Source organism: Salmo trutta, chromosome 12, assembly GCF_901001165.1.
Source record: "Salmo trutta chromosome 12, fSalTru1.1, whole genome shotgun sequence".
NCBI classification, from domain to species: domain Eukaryota; kingdom Metazoa; phylum Chordata; class Actinopteri; order Salmoniformes; family Salmonidae; genus Salmo; species Salmo trutta.
The window spans coordinates 80,793,152-80,814,128 of record NC_042968.1 but is presented as its reverse complement, the minus strand read 5'-3'; the positions used below and the strand labels follow the sequence as shown (position 1 = coordinate 80,814,128).

Below are 20,977 nucleotides of genomic sequence, written 5' to 3'. Positions count from 1 at the left end.
GGCATCAGTCAGGTTTGACACATTATATAAAAGCCTTGCCTGTGAAATGTAATTTGGTGTTCACGTCAGTCCGAGTCCCTACTAAGGAAAATAGCTGTGCCTAAAACTAAACCAAAACAGAGAGGTAGTTTCAGAAAGGCATGTTGTATGCCATAATCTTTTTCAATGTCTTGCTGTGATTGTATATTCAATGTAGCTCACTGGTAGTCTTTGAGAAAGATATGTTCACTTTGAAAATAATGTAGTGTACTGTATCTAGTTCAGAACAGTGTGAATGACAAACATCAGTACTTAGAGCTGGTGCATTTTGTTTGACTGGTGTTGTACGTTCCCCTCCCAACTAGTTGTTAGTGTATCTCAATATAACAGATATGAAACACCAAACTCTGGGTTCATCAGACGCTTGGGATCCCTGTGAGACCCGTCAGTATCCTCGTCTCTGCTCCACTAAGTCTCCAGTGAGACGTGGTGAGAGATGGTGAGAGGGTCACTCTACACAACACTGGGACAGTGCTATGAATGGTCTAACTCTCCACAAGCAGACTGGTCTCTGGTTACTGTACTGCTGAAGATTAGTATTCAATCAGTCTAAGAACAGCTCGTAAAACACCAGTAGGAAAATGTCACACACAATTGCTCTCCCTCATTCAGTAGCTGAACAGTGTGGAAATCAGCATCTTTATCATGCTGGTCTCAATGGTGTAAAAACGTGCTGTAGTCAATAAATTGCTGTGAAGAATGGCTTTGTCTTGACTGGGACAACAGCTCTGATGCAATGTAACCTGTCACCCCTTTCCATCATGCTGTATTGTCATTACCTGATCTGTCAGGTAACCCATATCACTGCACCAAAAAGTAAAAACCCCTAAAAGCTATGCATTCTTCAAAATCTGATTTCTCATTCCATTTAATTAATCCAATAGAATAAAGTTTTTATGCGTCTTTTGTTGACCAGTCTTAGTGTTTTTTAAAATGAATTACTACCCTAGTTTTCATGTGTTTCTACTTGCCATCGTCAGCTGTTACTTGGCACCAAGCAAGCTGCCCAACTCCCAACAATAACATATCAAGTTCCTCTGGTGTATAAACATAACAATACTGACAAACCCAGCACCTGTCCATGTCAATTTGGTCTTTCCAAAGTCAATCAAAGGGAAGCCATTAACAAAAACGTCTGAGTTGATACATTGGACTACGAGTTACACAGAAGTGACACATTACAGCAGGATAAGGTAACTGATTGTAGCTATACTGCAGCATGGTTTCTCTCAAAGCCTTTATCAGCTACACTCTAAACTAAATAATAGAACAGAAGGAATACAGCATCACTAACCGTACGCAGGAACTGAATCTCCTCCTCTCCATCTCCTTCTGCCATCCTCTCAAAGTAATACTGATCACTCCTTGAGAGAGATGTGGAAATGCCTCTCTCTTCTCCCTGGTTGCTCCTCAGCCAACCTTGCTGTCTCTCTCCCGCCTCTCTGCTCTCACTCCAAGCTACCGCCTGTGTGTGGTGGCGTACTTAAGGAGAATGTGGGTCTGGTGTCTCTGGCTACGTTATGAGACAGTGACAGTTAACTCCTGCTCAGTGCAACATAAAAGGTGATGGATCTGTGACTACAACACAGAGATGTAAGCTTTAACTGGACAGTTTAGCTAGAAGTCCTATAGGATTGTTGTACAGTATTACCAAATACACCGGTAAACATTTGATGTGTCTGAATCCGATTTAAACATAGCTACAATACGTGTAAATGGCCAAGCTAGACCCAAAACACGTGCATACTATAGATGGCAGTGTTGTTGCATCAGTCCCAAAAGGATCCCCCTTAGTGTAGGTCTGCAAAAGAGGTTTGTGAATATAGACGCATTTTAAAACCTTTGTACTTACTAAGTCAGGAGAATGACGTCAACTTCTAAACAAACAGGAAAATGCCTGTTTTATTAAGAGGGATATACTAATCTGATATGAATGAATAAATCAAAAGGATTAAAAAATATATTTTTATTAAAACTGAATACATAAAGATTAAGCAAATTAAATAGTCTGAGATATGTCAAATGCAACTTCGGACACAATAATAACAAAACATAACAGAGACTAATAAAACAACCTCATGAAAACAGAAAATAAACATGTGAGGATATAACTTGGCACAATTAAATCAAGCAACAGATGCCATTCTTTGTGCGGTTTTATTTTCCCATTTTAAAACCCTAATACTCAAAACCAAATTACTACAAACAGAGAACCACTTTGTATGTCCTGTACATGTCAGATCTGCAGAGGGTCCCCTGCACCAAGGTATATATGAACGGGGTCCCCTGTGGCAATGCTAATATCATGGATAGGCCAGCGAGGTGAATCTCTGTAGCCTCTCCTGGTGGCCAGGTGACTGAACTGCAAGACTGGGGGTGGAGACAATTCCACAGGAAGAGAACACCCATCCCTCTCACTGACCCCTCTGTCGACCTCTATAAAGTCAAAAGCCGTGACAGAGGTAGGGGAGCAGTTAGCTACCAACGGATCAGTGTAGAGTTCAGTTGATGATGTTCTGTCTATCGTTGTGGAAGAGGGTACACTGGGACTGGGAGAGCATGTTTCTGTTTGAGAGAGAGGAGGGGTTAGAGGAGAAGGGAGAGGAAGTTTGACTTCAGTAGTTTGGGGCTTCTGCTGTAGGGGGACCATGGTCTGAGGTAGAACACCTAAGATAGTGTCTGTCTGAGACAGTCTATCAAACTGCATTGGAACTGTAAGGTATTGCCCTTGCTCCTCCTTTGGATCACATATATTCAAGTGCATCTCTAGCAGGTCATGCAGACCTGACTCTGTGTATTGTTCCTCCAACAGTTTCAGTTGGCTTTCCCTGAGATGCAATTGTGATTTGTTAAATTGCCCTTGGTGAGATTCCTGGTTCTGCTTTGGATTTAGTGATGGAGGAGTACACAAATACTGGAGGGTTTGCAAGGGGTTATCCTGTTGTAGTTGAGGATCTGGAGTATGTTGGATTTCATTCTGCCCCTCTTGGGCAAATTGATAAAGACTTAGAGTTGGCTTTGGTGGTAAACATAGAACTGTCTCACTGGGGCTTTGAAAAACCCCTGGCTCATCCTGCTGATTTTTAGGAGCTTGTCCTGGAAAAGATCCGGGAACACCATCGTGACTGATGGAGCGTCCAAACCCCCTTTCTCCCTGCCGACGCAGATGTACAACGCTCCTCTGACCCCCTTCCCGCTGACTCTCATGCAGGACATCGTTGAGCTGGGGTTCAGGGGGCGGGGGAGAAACCCTGGGGCTACGGAGCAGTGTTGCCAGAGCATTGAAACGCCTGAGCTGCTCTGCTAAAGACAGGCGCTGGTGTGTCCTCTTAAACCCGAGTCCTGACTCTGTCATCTTCTCTTTCTTCACCAATGGTTTTTCCTCCAACTCTTCTGCTTCATCCATTCCTTTACCCAGCCCTTCATCCACCACAGTTATGGTTCTGGCTTGTTGGGGTTCCTCCCCCATAACCCAGGTGTCCTCAAAGACTCCATCTTCTTTCTCTGTTTTCTCCTTCTTGTCTATTTCATCTTGAATCCTCAGTTGGTCCAATGTCACCTCTGGCATACTGATGGAGCGACGAGGCCGACGGGGCTTCTGACCAACCCTGTCAGACATATCCACTGTTGACAGCTTCTTACTTAGACCCATCTCTTCTTTTATCCCAACCTGCTCCGGACCCCTAAATACACGGTTAGTTAGACAGTATGAAGCTGTTTCCTCTATTGTCTCCTTTTCCAACTTGAGCCCAGAGCAATCACGTGAATCCCCATCTTCTGTCCCGGTAGGCGAGTCAAATGTCGCGAGATCCAGGAAGTCATCAAGATTTTCAGCAAAGCTGTAGTTCAGCAGATCAGGTTTAGCCTCCATCTCATTCCCCACTAGAACTGAATACAGATAAAATGTCACATTGAGTATTTAAGTGAGTAACGTACATGGTATTATCCTACTAGCACTGATTTAGTTGATAACTTCTTTATTGAGGAAAAACGTACTTACTACGACTTTGAGTCACTCTTGATAAGAGCATCTGCTAAATGACTAAAATCTCGATGTAATGGACATTTTTTAAAAAAACAATCCAAACCTCGTCCAGGGCCATCAATCCTTTTGACAGGAATCCTGTACAGTCCAGCCTCAGAGCTGGATGCTTCAGTCATACCATCAGATACCGTCCTACTGCCCATGATCCAATTCTCAGTGTCATTCCCAATTGGTGTGGGGGAAGGGTTCTGTGAATAAAGTCACAGGGAAGTCAAACAATAGAGTGGCGTGTCAAAAGACCCAGTGTGTTAGAACAGAAGAATGAAAAGCATCAGACTTACAGGGCTGCTCCAGCTTGGCATGTTGAAGAATCTGAGAGATCTCCTTCGATGAGCCTTGTCATCTTGCACCGGATGCCTTTAGGAAATATACACAGTCACCTCATCAGCCACGAAAACAATGCAATAGACAAACAAGGGTTAAATATAAGATGCTTAAGATTTACTTGTTTGATGTTTTATGATGTTTTTTGTGATTCCTCCTCTTCTCTGAGGCACTGCGAGTGACAGACAGATCCTGCTCCCTACTGCCCTCCACTACACTCAGGACAGAGGTGTGAGTACTGGAAGGGCTTTGGCCGACTGCCAACTCGGAATCTACTCGGACAGTCAAAACATAGAACTTATCATACCGTACCTTATTCGACTGACTAAAAGCTATATTGCAGTACAGGCTACAAATACATCACCATTTGAGTGTAGTCTGCTGATGGATTGGCTGTCTTCTCTTAGGTCATGGATAGAGCGTCTGTATACAGAGAAGGATGGTATTAGCTCCATGTAAAACATTTAAAACAGAATCTGAGGTGGTTCATATATCTATCTATCGATATATCTATCTATATATATCTATATATCTATAAAAGTACCTTTTTTTAGCAGAGCCCTCTACATCAGGGACAGTATCTTCGCTCGATTTTCGTTTGGATGTGACTGGTGATTGAGGTGTGGTGTGGTGAGAGGTCTTTGTATTTTGCTGGCCTGTGGGGTCAAGGTTATAAAGTCAGGGGCAACACACCTATTGGCTATTACTAACAACGAGATCATTTCGACATAACTTTTTACTAAAAGCATCAGAACTAAGAAACCAGTTATTAAGCAGCAAAAAGCATATCTTTACCACAACATTATGCACGTACCGTCTGTGGGGTGTGAAGGGCCAGTGTGTGTGCGGCCTGTCTTGAATTTACTGAGAGCATCCACAAATATCTCTGGAGAGATCAAGCAAAAAAGAAATTCATGAATTGACAGCAGCGTATTCTTAAATTACTCTCACAGTATGAACCTCAAGACCTCGTCATTGCAAAACTCTCACCTCCAACACTGCGCCTCCTTTGACGTCTTAAACTCCTATACACACCAAGTCCTGCCCTCTCCTGAAACCTCCCTCCGTCAACTGGGGGTGTAGTGAATTCACCCGACTCTGCTACAGTTGCCATGTCCATAATAGAAGGGGGAACGACACCTTGTGGACGTATAGAGGAATGAAATCGGTGTCAACATTAAATCAAACACCCGTCATCAGCTACTAAACAAATGAATAGTTATCAGAACATACCGATACGATCTGCATGTATTATGAGCGTCTTGATCACTGCTGCTTGTCTATCCAGTTGTCTCTCTGTGCCTGCGGTCAGTTTAGAGCCCCCAGCTGGACAATGTAGCAAATTAGGTGCAATCACAAGGGCCAGATTGCCCACTTCCATACGATTCTCTTCACATCTAGTGAAAACGAGGGATCGGAGATGGAGAAACTTGGTGGTGAATGGAGGAACGCAGATGAAAGGAAAAGTAATCATGACTTTCTGGAGACAAACCTTTGAGCCGTCTGTCTCAGGAAAGTGCAGAAGTATCGGAGGGCCCGTGAATGAGAAAGAGGGAACAGGGCTGTAAGAAGAAGTGTGACTCCATCTTTACCCTGCTCCTGGCCCCCCTCCTCCTCTAAGCCCTGTGCACAGCACAGTGGCACCTGTAGATCCATAGGGATGAGGGGAGAGGGCAACTCCCGTAAGAACTGCTTCACAAGAGATGCCACATCACAGGACTGCAGAGTGGCTGAATGTGGCAGAGAAAAGACTGGCTCCCCCTGCTCCAGGCCAGCCTGTTATGAGGTGGTAGATGGTCAACATAGAAAAGATACATTGGGGTAAGAAAGTGGATTTTCCTACACATCTCTCCTGTGCAATCTTACCTTCAAAGCACGGATCCGACTCAACGACCCCGTCTTTCGAAACAGCCCTTCAGTATGAAGATGCTGGGATAAAAATTCACAGGCATCCACCAAGAACCTAAATTGGAAAAGTTAGATCACTCAATTGTAAGTTTGTCATGACCAGTTGTTCATTGTTTAAAATATATTCTGGTTACAATCACATCTCCCAGTTATGATTGTATTTAAACCTAAAATACAACTCAAGTTTACCAATTTGTAAGTCGCTCTGGATAAGAGCGTCTGCTAAATGACGTAAATGTAAATGTACATACTTTGGCACTGTCCCACTCATATCAGTTAAATGGCACTGGGGCAGCAAGATCAGGTCCCGACCAAAGGCAAATTGAGATTGGTTCTCCTGAAAGACATCCATCTACAGATCATAGAGGTACTATAAATGCTTTCTACAACAATCACACAACATTGGTAGATTGCAACTTATGACTAATAGATTTGAATATTCAAGAAATGTGGCCTTGGGAGTAATCATCACTCAACAAGTAATCAAAATGTCTAAGGTGGCGCCGTATTGTCTGTGTGTGGACAACAAACTTTATTGAAGCATTGAGGTTAACCGTTCAGGGAACATTTTGTTCATGTTTGTTACCGTTCTGACAGGGCCACTCGTGTATTGCCCATTGAAGAAGTTCTTCCAATTTTTCACGCGAACTCCAGATGCTTTCAAAGCATGTATCACGGCCACCACGCGAAGACGGTCGTCCGTGGGGTTTGGCATTGGTAGATCCAATTCGGCTGTGTTTAAAAAAATTAACAGTTTAAAGTAGAGGCCTTTGAAAACGACATCACTATACAAAACCGAGGCTGGGACAAGCTATAGAAACAATTTGCACGAAACTACAATGGACCTCAAATCCATTGACTTTGCTCAAATCACTTACAAAACGTAAATGTGGACAGCTACGTAGGAAAATTATGGAGCCGATGTTGTTGCACTTCTTTGATCCTCGCATCCTACCGCCACTGAGGGAATTCGATTATCTGGCCCGGGTTACACCGGTGAGAGGAGTTTACACCGGGTTTTAAAAAAAAACATGAGTTTTGTTACGGGACTGCCTACCGGGTGTGAGCCAAGTGCCGCGTTCAAAGCCCAAGGCGAAATCGGCTCAAACTGAGAAGAGGCGAAGCAAGAGGGATAACTGTGCCCAAAATCTGTCTTCAGCAGGTGGCGTGTTTTTGTATGGAAGTCAATGTGTCGAATTTGGTTAACAAAAAAAAAATGTCATGGTTTATTTGCTACGTGTGGTTTATTTTATCGATTAGAAGTTTCGAAATGTTCATGTTGCTATGAGTGTACTGATATACGTAGGACACGTGACATCCAAGCAATTTTGAGAAGAAAAAAAAACACTTTATATCGGAGTTGTTCCTGTTGTTGTCAGGTTTATCTGCCTCTCATTGGCTAGATTAGAATGGTCCCACCTGGTCTTGCTCCTCCGACTGCCTAAAACATTTATTTTCATTGTTATTCACTGGTCAATATAATGGATCACCTGTGGCTCAACAGAAAAGTGATGTAGCCTAGGCTAGATTAAGCACCTTTATGGAAAATATATGTTTTATTATTCTGGACGGTGCATCATTGATGCCTTGTTAACAGCATGATAAAGCGGCACCGATTACTGTTCAATTTGAGGTCGCTCCTCCCTCACCGTTTTTGCCCGTTCAGGTAACGGGCCATAGACGGTGCACCTTGACTCAGGTTAATATAACTCCCTCAATGATGTATATGAACCCTGGATTGCTAATGATATGAATTGGCCTATGAGAAGCTTTAAAATTGGCTATGCTAGCATTTCTCAGAAGAAGCGATCCTCACATGACTTGCTCAAATTACTTACAGATCCTAAATTTCGACAGGTAAATTGAAAAATAATGGAGCCGATCTTGTTGCACGTATTTGGTCCTCTCGCCATCAACATTGATTATACTTCCGGTCACCTGTGCCTAAAAAAGGTGTGATGGGCACGGTTCAGATGCGTGGCTGTACCACTGAGGGGGGGCGCTCAAGATGGCGACATGAGAGGGTGTAACATTTCTAGCTGAGGAACAATTTCAGGGTTTTCTCACAAAGTTTATAGTTTTAGACTGCAGTTGCAATTATTTTATTTTTTTTCCTCACAAAAAATGATATCTAACCATACAATTTAGCTATTTTTTATAATTTTGTAATTAATCAAACCATTGAAATATATTTTTGACGATTTCCAACGAACAAGCTTTTTTTTTTTTTTTTAAGTTTGCACAAATCTTTATTTAACTTGTTGTAAATAACAGTAACATGCAAAACATAAACATAACATAACATAACAGCCAGAGGGAATCCAAAGAAATTAGAGAAAAATAAAAAAACTATTATATCAAATCAAATACAGACATATATCGAATACATTTTTTTGACATATTGTTTTGTATACGTTTTAAAGATTCTACGTACTGTTCCAAATCAGATAAAAAAAATAAGAAAAGGGGCTTTTTCTTCATAAATTTTGATTTATGGATGAAAGATTTTCCTAATAAAATAAAGAGATTTATGACATACTCACGTTCAATTGTGGAATCAGTGTAGTAAAATAATATGTCAAACTTAGTAATATCAATGGTTGTATGCAATTTGCGGCTAAGATATAGTTTTACATCAGTCCAAAACACTTCACTATATAAAAACAATTACAGAATAAGTGTTCAATAGATTCAGTTTGTAGTTCACAAAAACTGCATTCACTGGTAACGTCAAATATATATTTAGAAATTAAGCTATTACACGGATAGCATCTATGGATTATCTTAAAGGAGATCTCCTTTACTTTATTGGTCACCATAAATCTGTGTGGAGTGAGCCAAGCACGGCGCCAGTTTACATCAAACGATGAAGCCCAACAAAATATCGCTGAGGGAATAGACTTCCTGTAGAAAATATCCCTTATTAAACGATTGTTGAATTTCGTATCTAGTAGACCAATGCCATTCACCTGAATATCGCTTACAATCGGAGATATTCCAAAATATGCATTATTCTGAAGTAAAGTTTTTATCCCACTAGGTATAGCTTTAATAACAGTGTCATATTCCTTGCTTGAAACCTCAAAGTTGTATATTTCCATAAATTCTCTCCGTGTAAATAGATTCCCACTGTTATTAACCAATTGGCTGACAAGAACAATGTTTTTCGAGAACCATTTATGGTTAAATAACATCTTATTTCTATGTAATATTGACCCATTGTTCTAAATAAAACATTTATGAGGTGAAAAGTTGTGTTTATACAACAAAGCCCAGCACATTAAAGCCTGCTTGTGAAAAAACGCCAGTTTCACAGGAATTTTACCCACAATATATGGACATTGTAGTAAAAAATTAAGCCCGCCGAACTTCTGAAAAACAAAATGAGGTATAATATTCCAGAAGCTATGAGGATTTTTTATGTACCTTTTAATCCAGTTGACCTTTGATATCTGATTGAAGAGAGTGAAATCTAAGACATTTAGACCGCCATCACAAACCCTGTTGGTGATAACATCTCTTTTTATCTTATGTGGCTTGTTTTTCCATATGAAGTTGTACAAAAGCCTATCTAAGGTACAGCAAGTGGATTTGGGAATGTCAATAGATGAAAAAAGATAGGATGCATGAGATAGCCCCTCAGCTTTGGATAAAAGCACCCTTCCTTGAAGACTTAAATCCCTCCCTAACCATGAGGAGAATTTTTTTTTGACAGATTTAGTTACAGGGTTCAAATTAAGATCATTCATAGCCTTAAGATTTTTGGTGATCTTTACACCGAGGTAGGTTACAGTATCTTTTTCAGAGATGTTACAATCTGCTGGGTTGACAGCTCCTTTCACAACAAACAACTCACATTTGGAAAGATTTAAAGTCAAGCCTGAGATTTTGGAGAACTGCTTCACGATATCCAATGCTAATCTAGCTTGAGATACATTTTTCAAAAAAAGTGAGGTGTCATCCGCCAGTTGGGATATCTTGATCTCTCTGGACTGGAATGTAATGCCTTCAAATGGACTTTTATGAACTAAAGACATAACATTTGAGAAACTAACAAAAATAAAAAAGGTGAAATTGGACAACCTTGTCGTATTCCTTTGTAAATGTTAAATCTTGAGGATGTTCCATGACAGAGTTTGATACAGCTATTGCCACCATTATACAGAGTTCTAATAGCATCAACAAAGAAACAACCAAATTTCAAATGCTTAAGACAATCAAAGATAAAATTGTGACTTACTCTATCAAATGCTTTCTGAAAATCCAGAAATAGGATAACAGGGAAGTCATCTAATAGATCACGATACTCAACCAAGTCTAATATCAGCCTCAGATTATTAGATATATGGCGCCCTTTCATAAACCCTGATTGACATTCATCAATCAGATCATTTAAGCAAGACTTTAACCTTTTTGCAAAGATTAAGGCTATAATTTTGTAGTCGTTATTTAGGAGTGTGATTGGACGCCAATTATCAATACTTAGGAGATCCTTGTGTGGTTTAGGTATAAGAGTAATAACCCCTTGCTTCAGAGAGGCAGGTAGTTTTCCCTTCTTTATAGCCTCCTTAAAGGTTTCAAGTAAAAAAGGTGCCATTTCTTCAAAGAAGGTTTTGTAAAATTCAGAGGTTAATCCATCGCAACCTGGAGATTTGTTATTTTTTAACTGAGCAACCCCGTACTGGATGTCCATAATGGATAAATCTTGGCAACAAGACTGATTGAGTTCTTCACTAATCAAATTAACATTCTCTATAGAATCAAGGAGATCCTTAGAGTCACTCAAATTATTATCTAAGGAGTAAAGATTCTCATAAAATTTAGTGGTAAATTCTGATAACAACTCTCTATCCTCAGTGGTAACCCCATTAATCTTAAGTTTCCGAAGTGTGTTGAGTTCCCCTCTCCTCTTCTCCAAATTAAAAAAGTATCACCTGTTCTTTTCACCTTTTTCAAGCCATTGTTTTCTAGATCTTATGAAAGCTCCTCTAGCCTTTTCCTCATACAATGTATCTAGTTGATTCTGTAAATCATTCAATTTAGCTTTCTCATTAAGATCAAGATGCTCAATCTCTGTGATATCGGCAATTGTCTTAGAGAGTTCAGCTACCTCACATCTCCTTCTTAAAGCAAGCCGTTTTCCATAAGTAATACAGGCTGAGCGGATTTTAAATTTCAGTAGTTCCCAATATTTCCCATATTCTGCATTAGATGTAGCTAAACTCCAGTAAACAGAGATTAGATTCTTAATCACATTTTTTAAATCATCATGCAATAACAATGAGTTATTTAGTTTCCAGTAACCACCAGAGTATTTCTTACCATCATTACTGCATATTCTTACAGTCAACCATATGACTTTATGATCCGTCAGGACTGCAGGCAGTATTTTTACCTCTACAGTGTTGGGCACAAGACTAGAGGTTATTACCCACAAATCAATTCTTGATTGTAAGGAACGATCTCTATTACTCCATGTGTATTGTATCTCTCCAGGGTTTTTTACTCTCCATATGTCAATTAAGTCCAGGCTTTGGCAGAAATTCACCAACTTGTTCACACCAATGTTAGGCCTATGAGGCAATCTATCAGTCTCATTAGAATAAACCATATTAAAATCTCCACCAACTATAATCTGACTGGATGGATATTTTCTCAGAAGACTTTTAAGAATTTCTTCAATTTCCTCTAGAACTAAGTTATTTGGAGGACTAGAACAGTATCCATATACATTACACAACACAAATAATCTGTCCATGTGGTTGATGACCGCTACTAGCCAATGTCCATTGGAGTCCATTTGAGTAAACAAAAATTTCCCTTTGAAATTGTGTGCTAAAATTGCAACCCCAGCTGAATAATTTGTCCCGTGGGCCAAAAAAATGTCACTGCCCCACTGATTTTTCCAATAATTATAGTCCTCTTTGCATGAATGTGTTTCTTGAACGAATACAAGATCTGCATTGCAGTCCTTACAAAACAAAAAAAAAGCTTTTCTCTTCAACAGGTTACGTATCCCCCTGGCATTGATTGACATAAACTTCAAGTCCATATCTATAGAATAGAAAGAAAAATCCTATGCAATCTCAACTTTACCCTCTCTATAAAAAGTTGCTTCATATATGTATTAACAGAATTCTTAACTTGTAAAACAGTAACACCATGTTTCAGAAGTAGAACGTTCAGTTTGCAGTGGGGAAGGAACTACCTTGTAAACCTACCGACAGACAAATCACCCCGGTCGTATTTCTTTACCGTTGGCGAAAAAGGCTCTGATTCCCCTGTAGTATCCACCGTTTCCTTGATTTCGGGCCTGTTGTACGAGAGGCCACAATTTTGCCTTTGCTGCCTTGTCTGCTGCAGTCAAGTCCTCACCGAATCGAAGTTTTCTTTCTTTCAGAAAGGCGCTTTCCTTTGCTTTCTTCCAAACTGCATCTCTCGCTGTGCGAAAAGCAAACTGGATGATGATCGATCGGCTGACGATGGCATCTTGTTTCTTCCCAATACGATGAGCGACATCCACAGCCATATCCATATATCCATCGGGAAAGTCCGGTGCCACACGGTTACAGATGTCTCTTACTAAGCGCTTCACATTCTCATCCTGGTCCTCGGGGACACCGTAAAGCCGTAGCCCCCACCTTCTCCGGTATCGCTCTGCTTCCGATAAGCGCTCTTGCATGTCTGCGATGGTCTTCTCCTGAGCAATGCATTTCTCAGACGTAGCAGTGTTTGCAAGTTTAAGCTCTTCGATACTCTTGTATGCATGATTCAGAGAGGTCTCGAGGTCAACTATTTTTGATGTGTTTTCGCGTATCATTTTCTCCAGACCGTCGGCTCTTTCGTTTACAGCATCGATTATGTTGATCTGTAGTTCACGCAAAGACAATTCTTTATGTGTCTTTTTGGGTGCAGGACTATTGACTGCATTTTCAGAATCAACCGAATGTCCAGAATCCTCCATTTCTTCTCCTGAGGAGTCAGGTGGCGGTTTTTCTCCAACGTATGAGTGCTCAGCTAGCAACTGCTTTCTCCTCCCTTTGCTCTTTCGCACATTTTTTCCTTCCATTTCTCAAAAGTTATGAATCAAATTATCGGTCAACTAAGTGTTGTTCTCTATTGTGTTTACTATAAGCCAAGTTCCGTTACATTTAAGTAAGTTTGAGAGGGATAAAAGTTAAGGTTACTCGGAGCAAGCTGAAATCTCGTCTACACTCGCTGCCATCTTCCAGCGCCTCTGGTCCAACGAACAAGCTAGCTAGGAAAGTTTCAGCGTGTTTAAGTTAAGTTAGCCTGCTAAGGTCTTCATAGCTAGTAGCATGGAATCAGGACATGACCCAACTGTTGCTGAGATAATGGATGTTGAAACTTCCTAGGAGAAAAGAGGCATTGTTGAAACTCACTCGTATGCTTGCAGTGTAAAAAAGGGGGGTGAATGTGATTCATACCCGAAATTCCCAACAAAGGAGCAACTTCCAAAGAAGATGAGAAGTGAACCATCAATGAGCCAGCTACAGGACATCATCTTCCGCATCCTCACGGTTAAAATCAAAGAGAGCGCAGATGACATCATGAATTTGGTGAAAAAGAACGCTATCAGCATCGTTAACCTGAAGAAATCAATTGATTTCAATGCTGAGGAAGTAAAAACTCTGAAGCAGCAGAACGCAACATTGAACATTCTGGTTGCAAAGCAGGAGCAGAAACTCACTGAAATGGAGTCAAAAGTAAACGAGAATGTCCGTTATAGTCTGAGATGGAATCTTCGAATTTATGGAATAGCAGAAAAATCTGACGAGAACATCAAAGCAAGAGTGAAGGACATTTGCAGGGCATAGTCCCGGAGGAGTGAAATGTTGTTGCAGGTTCTCTGGATGTAGTGCACCTCCTGGGTCTGCTGAGAGATGGTGGGATAACAACCAGCCACCACGACCAGTGATCATGAGATTCATCTCGAGGACAACGAGGGATATGACATTGCAAAGTGCGAAGAAAAATGACTATTTAAAGAAGAACAACCTGAGGTTCAAGGAGGATCTGACAGCATTTGACAAAGAAGCTCGGAATCGTCTGTGGCCGATGACTGAGAGAGCAAGGAAGGGAAAAGTGCATACTTTGCGGGAGCCAAGGCTTTTGTTAATGGAAGGGAAATTCACGCTGACGCCTAGCTTGTTGACTGCTGGACTTATCAAGTGAGTTGTGCAGGACTGAGTTTTATTTGCATCTGATAAAACTTTTTATTTATTGAGGAAAGAGCATTGTTTGTGTGAGCCAAACTGTTTTTATATTTTTTATGGCAGGGAAATTCGCACTGACACTTAATGTTAGCTTGATGGCTATTCGTTTTTACCAATCTATGGTACAATGTTATTTGCAATTGTATAAAAAATATAATTTAGGTCAACCACTTGCGTGGCGCAAAGGACTGTTTTTATTTGCAACTAGTAAGAACTTTTATTTTTGTGAGAACCCGATTCATGTGAACGTATACAAGTTTAATATTCTTCATATCGTCACTGTGATAGTAAATGTCAATTTCTGTTTTTTTCTATTAATGCCAGGGGAATCCGTAATATTTTGAAAAGGAAATCTTTATTTTTGTATTGTAAGGGTAAGAGTGACAACTTTTATTTCATTCAAGAAACTCATGCCTGTTCCACAGATGCTGCGTTTTGGAAGTGTCAATGGGGGAATGATATTTGGTTTTCATTTGGTACTAATCGGTCAGCAGGTGTCGCTATTTTAAAAGGCAACTTTAAGGGTCATATTGAGTCATGAAGCAGATAATACAGGGAGATGGATTATACTATTGGTAGATGTCAACCACGTTCAATTCATTGTTGTAAATACTTATGCTTCCAATAAAAAGTCAAGTAACTGTATTTTATTTAGATACATTGAGAGGAAAATAAGTAAAATTGTGTCTAAATTTCCATTGGCCAAAGTAATATGGGGTGGAGATTTTAATACAGTATTACATGATGATCTAGATAGATGGCCTCCTAAGGATAGCAATTATGTTTGTGAGATAAGGAATATATGTCTAAGGTTAGGTGTTCTAGATATTTGGAGACATAAGAACCCAGATAAGATTATGTTTTTGGAGTACCAAAGATTTATCTATACAATCCCGTATTGATTTATGGCTGATATCTGAAGATATGGCTGACAAGGTTGATACAGTCTCGATTGAACCATTGATTTTAACAGACCACAAAGGGATCTCAATAAAGATAAATATGCATGGTTTGTCAACAAAAAAAGTTAGTAAAGGTTACTGGAAAATGAACAAGACTTTGTGAGAATTAAGTATTTAAGAAGGAAGTAGCTGGAATTATTGATAAATACTGAAATTGTGCCTGTGTTATGAATACGTTTGGAAGTTACTGGGAGCGAATGAGATTTGATATGGCTTTTGGCTGTTTCAATGGGGAAAGAAATTGCTTGTGCCAAGAGAAAGAATATGACATCATAAAGGGAATAATGGATTATACTAAAAAACTGAACTAACTAATAAGAAATTACTGGAGATATCATCGTTGCAAATGCAGTTAGACTGTATCTACGAGGAAAAGGCCCGGGGAGCGTTTGTAAGATCAAGACGAAAATGGATGGAAGAGGAAGAGAGAAATACAAAATATTTTTTTAATTTAGAAAAAAGGGTAGGTGAAAAGACTTCCATCTATATATTAATAATACTCCCAATGAAAATCCAAAAGAAATCTCTCAGCATGTTGCCTAGTTTTATCAGAATCAGTATACATCAGCCCAGCCAACTTCCAATATGAATCTTTTCTTAGACAATGTAGCAAACATTGCTAAGAAGATAGATAATGATTTCAGGGATTTTTGTGATGATGAGTTATCTGAAATTGAGATAAGACTATTAAAAGCCTTAAGGACAATAGGTCCCCTGAAAATGGTTTAATAAGCGAGTTTTATAAAGCATTCGACGATAAATTGATTCCTTTCATTCTTGCTATGTTTCAAGAATCAATAGAAAAAGGAGAGTTACCGGCTTCCTTAAAGCAAGGTGTAATTACTTTGATTCCCAAACCTAATAAGGATACTCTTTATATAGACCACTGGAGACCCATTAGCCTGTTGAATAATGATGTGAAATTATTTGCCGTTGTGTTTGCTAAGAGGTTGAAACAAGGCTTGCATCATATAATTGATGAAGAACAATCTGGTTTTATGCATGGTCGACACATTAGTAATAACATCAGGTTGACCTTAGATATGCTTGACTATAATGACCTCATCCTTGATGATAGTTTTCTTATGTTTGTTGATTTTATAAAGCTTTTGACACTGTAGAACATGAGTTTATGTTCAAAGCAATATGTTTTTGAGGGTTTGGTGACTTTTTTTTGAAAGCAGTCCAAACTTTATATAGTGGTTGTTCTAGCTCTGTAAAATTAGCTCACGGGACATCCCAAAGATTTGATATTGGCCGTGGCATTAGGCAGGGCTGCCCAATTAGTCCATTTTTATTTTTATTGGTTACTCAAATTATGGCTCTTCATATCAAGAAAGGGAATTTTCAAGGTGTTTCAGCACTTGGCAATGAATTTAAACTATGTCAACTGGCTGATTATACCACTATAATTTTTAAGAGACAGGAATGAGGTTTCTAAAGCAGTTTCCTGTATTGACGACTTTTCCTTAGTTTCGGGTTTGAAAATTAATATCAATAAGTCAGTCTTATTTCCACTCAAGGATTGTATTTTACAGGAAGTATATGGTATCCCAATTAAAGATAAGGTTACTTATCTTGGAATTGTTTTATGCAAGGATGAAAAACAAAGGAGTGAATTGAACTAGTCCGGTGTGGCTCAGTTGGTAGAGCATGGTGTTTGCAACACCAGGGTTGTGGGTTCGATTCCCATGGGGGACCAGTACGGAAAAAAGAAAATGTATGAAATGTATGCATTCACTACTGTAAGTCGCTCTGGATATGAGTGTCTGCTAAATGACAAAAGATGTTTAAAAAAAAATGTAAATGTAACTTTAACCCCATTATTGAGAAAACAAAGAAGAAATTGAACCTCTGGTTGATGAGAGATATATCGTTATACGGTCGGGTTTTATTATCCAAAGCTGAAGGGTTATCCAGATCGGTTTATGTCTCGTTATCACTTGACTTACCCCCTAAAATTGTGAAAGACTTAGATAAGATCCTTTATAATTGTATTTGGAGGAACAAGCCTCACTATCTACAAAAAGATATTCTCACTAATACCCAAGAACAAGGAGGTCTTGAGGTTGTAGATTTCAATACTCTAAATAATACTTGTAAAATAAATTGGATTCTGAAGTATGTTAAGAACCAGAACAGTATTTGGAATGTCTTCGCTAAGTATTTATTTGACTGTTGGTGGTTTAGAATTTTTGCTTCGTTGTAATTTTGATGTTGATAAAATCCCAGTAAAGTTGGCCAAATTCCATAAGCAGGCAATTTTAGCTTGGATGTTAGCGTATAAACACAATTTTTCCCCTCACAGATACTTTTTATGGAACAACAAAGATATACGATTTAAAAATAAGTCTCTTTTTTCATAACTGGTTTGAGAATAAAATTATTTTGGTTGGTCAGTTACTGAATGAGGATGGATATCTACTCTCATATTGGGAATTTCTTGATAAGTTTAAAATTCCAATAACCCCGAAAGAATATGCAATTGTTTTTGATGCGATTCCAAGGGGGGTTGTATCTCTTTTAAATTCCTCTCTGGTTGATGTAAGTAACATTAGGTTTACATAAAAATATATTCATTGGCAATTGTAGTAGAGTGATGTTGTTCCCCTAGATTATGCACCAAGTTGCACGCAAGGACAGTTCAAGTAGGCCAGGGCAAGAGGGGATGTTAATAAGTTAATAACAATAATAATAATTCAATGTGTTTTCTTTATTTAATTACAGCAGCATAGTTAATGTTATTTTTCAGTGTACAAACATTTTTTGATATCTATATTGTAAATACACCTAATTGTAAAAGTTTGTATATTTTGGTTTGGTCCATCGCGGGTTATCCGTACTTGCGGACCCTGTTATCGTTCTCTTTTGCCGGACCTTCAGCTAGCAAGGTGCCCGAGAGCTGTGACTGCACCGAGGGCTAACCTATTGTGTGTTGTCTCTTCGTGTGCAGGACCAATAAACATGATTCAACCATCATAATTCCAGTTGTGGCAGTGTCCTGATTAAAAGTACACAACGCAGAACGAACCACGCTACACAATATTAACATCAAAGATAAATGTAGTAATAAACAGATTAGGAATATTGTTTGTGATACTACAATTCCCTCAGCAATATTCTTTTGGTCAAATATCAATGGTGATATACAATGGGGGAAAGCATCGAAAATTACAAACAAATATTGTATCAGTAACAAAGTAAAGGATGTTTCACTTAAAATGTTACATAGAATTTATCCTGTGAAACATGTTTTGGAAAAATTCAAGCTGAATATAACTGATTTCTGTGGAATGGAGGAGACCATTTTGCATGTGTTTTTTGCCTGTATTTATAGTAGATTTTTTGGGGATTGACATACAGAATTTTGTTACAAAAAAAATAGGACCGGTTGTACTATTTAATGGTTTTGATATGATTTATTTCAGAAATTCTGATAAAGATGTAGTATATTTAATTCAACTGCTAATAATACTAGGTACATTTCATATTCACAAATGCAAATGGGCTAAGTCAAAACCTAACTTTTTTCACTTTATAAATGAGTTAAAACAATATGGCACTACCTTAACTAAAATGAAAAACAAAAAGGCAATTAAAACTTGTATTATTATTAAATATGATTTGTTTGTTAACGATTCCTGGCAATGTAAATAGTTTGTTTGCATGTGACTATTTCTCTTTTGTTTGTTGATATTTGTTAATCGAATCCCCACGGTGTTTTTTTAATTATCTGGCCCGGGTTACCCTGGTGAGAGGAGTTTGCACTAGGTGAACAGTGATTGCATTCGTTTTGTAACCGCGCTGGCCCCCGGCGTCAGCCAGGTGCGCTGTTCAAAATCCACGACGACGTCAGCTCAGAGAGGAAGAGACGAAGCAAGAGGGATAGCAGGGCCCAAAATCTGTCTTCTCCAGCAGGTGCCGTGGTTTCCTTTTTTTCGCTCATCAGGCGAGGAGTTTTTGTAATGTGGTCAATGAGTAGAATTTGGTAAACAAAAGTGTACTGGCTTATTTGCTACGTGTGGTTTATTTAATCGAATATAAGTTTCGTAATAGGTTGTTACGAGTGTACTGGTATAAGTAGGACGTGACATTCCAGCAACTTTGAGAAAAAACACTATTGTCACTCCTCAGAAGTAGTCCTCCATAGAATGAATGGAATTCAACAGTATTTCAATTAAATGTTTCAAGGACAAAATGGCATGTATTTAAGTATTTTGTTGTATTGGGGACAGTAATATTCTAAAAGTGAAAATCCAGTCAACTTTTTTTAATTAGTCCACTGTTAAAGGTCCCACAATGTTATACATGTGCGCGTTAGGTTTTCAAAGAATTTGACTTTCAAGAAGCAAAGTGTTGCCGGCCACATCATGATGATGCAAACAGTGGACTTGTGGAAAAAAATACCTAAAGATAGTTTTATTTTCCCTTTTAAGTGTCTTAATAGAATAAATGTGGCAAAAACAAAATGTAGACATAGAAATGCTTTTCTATAACCCCCACTTACAACGGTGGGGGAGTGCCGAGATGGAGGTGTAGCAGTACTCTTCTTGCGTTGTGAACAATCAACGACACGAACTCCAACTTGTAGCACCAGTCATAGAGATGTATTCTGATAGAAACAGCACAAAATTGCACGTCATGCAATGCACGGCTCACCAGCCAACGCTGTACTCACGCACGCTGGTTTGGTGCTTGTTCACTGGGCAATGTAGTTACCAAAATAATACAACAATTATAATATTTTGAACAATGTACCCGATAGAAACAACACAAAATTGCACGTCATGCAACACACGGCTCACCATCCAACTGCACTCACGCACTGTACAAAATATACAACCCCCCCACCAGACACAGTAAGTTGCTAGCTAGTATTAGCTGGAATTCTCTACAACAAAATGCACAACACATATTCACCAAAAACCGCTGCATCTTATGTATGGTGTTCTAATAACATTTACAAACAAATTGATGTAAATTTAAATCATCACTTGGGAGTAAAAAAAATCACTTTTGACGTGCAGTGCTTTGCAACCAACAACTTACCGCTGGTTTGGTGCTTGTTCACTGGGATGATTCTAACAAACATCCTCCCTCGTAAGCAAGCTACGCAAACCAGCCAATAAGATGCCATGTCGAGTAGGTGAAGGCAAGGCAAAAATAAAAGCAGAAACCCATTGGCTTAACAATAAAGTGGCAAAGGGAATCACCAATATAACCCTGTTACAGAGGCACGGTGGCTTCAACATCGGACCCCATCAGTCATCTAGTGTATATATAAATCATTGGTCTGTACTGAAGTCAAAAATATCATTTGAAGTGGTCAGTACATAATGGAAAAGATTCTATAATGTATAGTTGCTCATCCATAGTTATGTTTCATCCTCATACATACCCGCCATACAGGACTATGACATTTATATCTGTTTTCTCATGGTGATAAAACAAAAGTACAAAAG

The 20,977-nt window shown here is 39.1% G+C and overlaps 2 protein-coding genes across 2 annotated transcripts in view; both read right to left on the bottom strand.

The window, feature by feature from the left end:
• Nucleotides 1-1,451, bottom strand: part of LOC115204363 (ryanodine receptor 1-like) — a 112,422-nt gene extending 110,971 nt beyond the window's left edge. The window contains exon 1 of the mRNA XM_029769870.1: nt 1,334-1,451. Within this exon, the coding sequence (XP_029625730.1) occupies nt 1,334-1,378 (45 nt within the window). The 5' untranslated portion in view covers nt 1,379-1,451. The remainder of the gene's footprint in view (nt 1-1,333) is intronic.
• Nucleotides 1,452-2,275: 824 nt separating this feature from the next.
• On the bottom strand, nt 2,276-7,423 carry LOC115202630 (uncharacterized). The gene is made up of 14 exons (XM_029766718.1): nt 7,195-7,423; nt 6,903-7,048; nt 6,568-6,653; nt 6,275-6,371; nt 5,901-6,184; nt 5,642-5,805; nt 5,399-5,548; nt 5,223-5,294; nt 4,953-5,064; nt 4,773-4,831; nt 4,530-4,680; nt 4,366-4,441; nt 4,128-4,272; nt 2,276-3,927 (listed from the first exon to the last, which is right to left on the bottom strand). The coding sequence occupies exons 2-14, from the start codon at nt 7,029-7,031 to the stop codon at nt 2,276-2,278; spliced, it is 3,177 nt and encodes a 1,058-aa protein (XP_029622578.1). The 5' UTR covers nt 7,032-7,048; nt 7,195-7,423.
• Between the last annotated feature and the right edge of the window lie 13,554 nt (nt 7,424-20,977).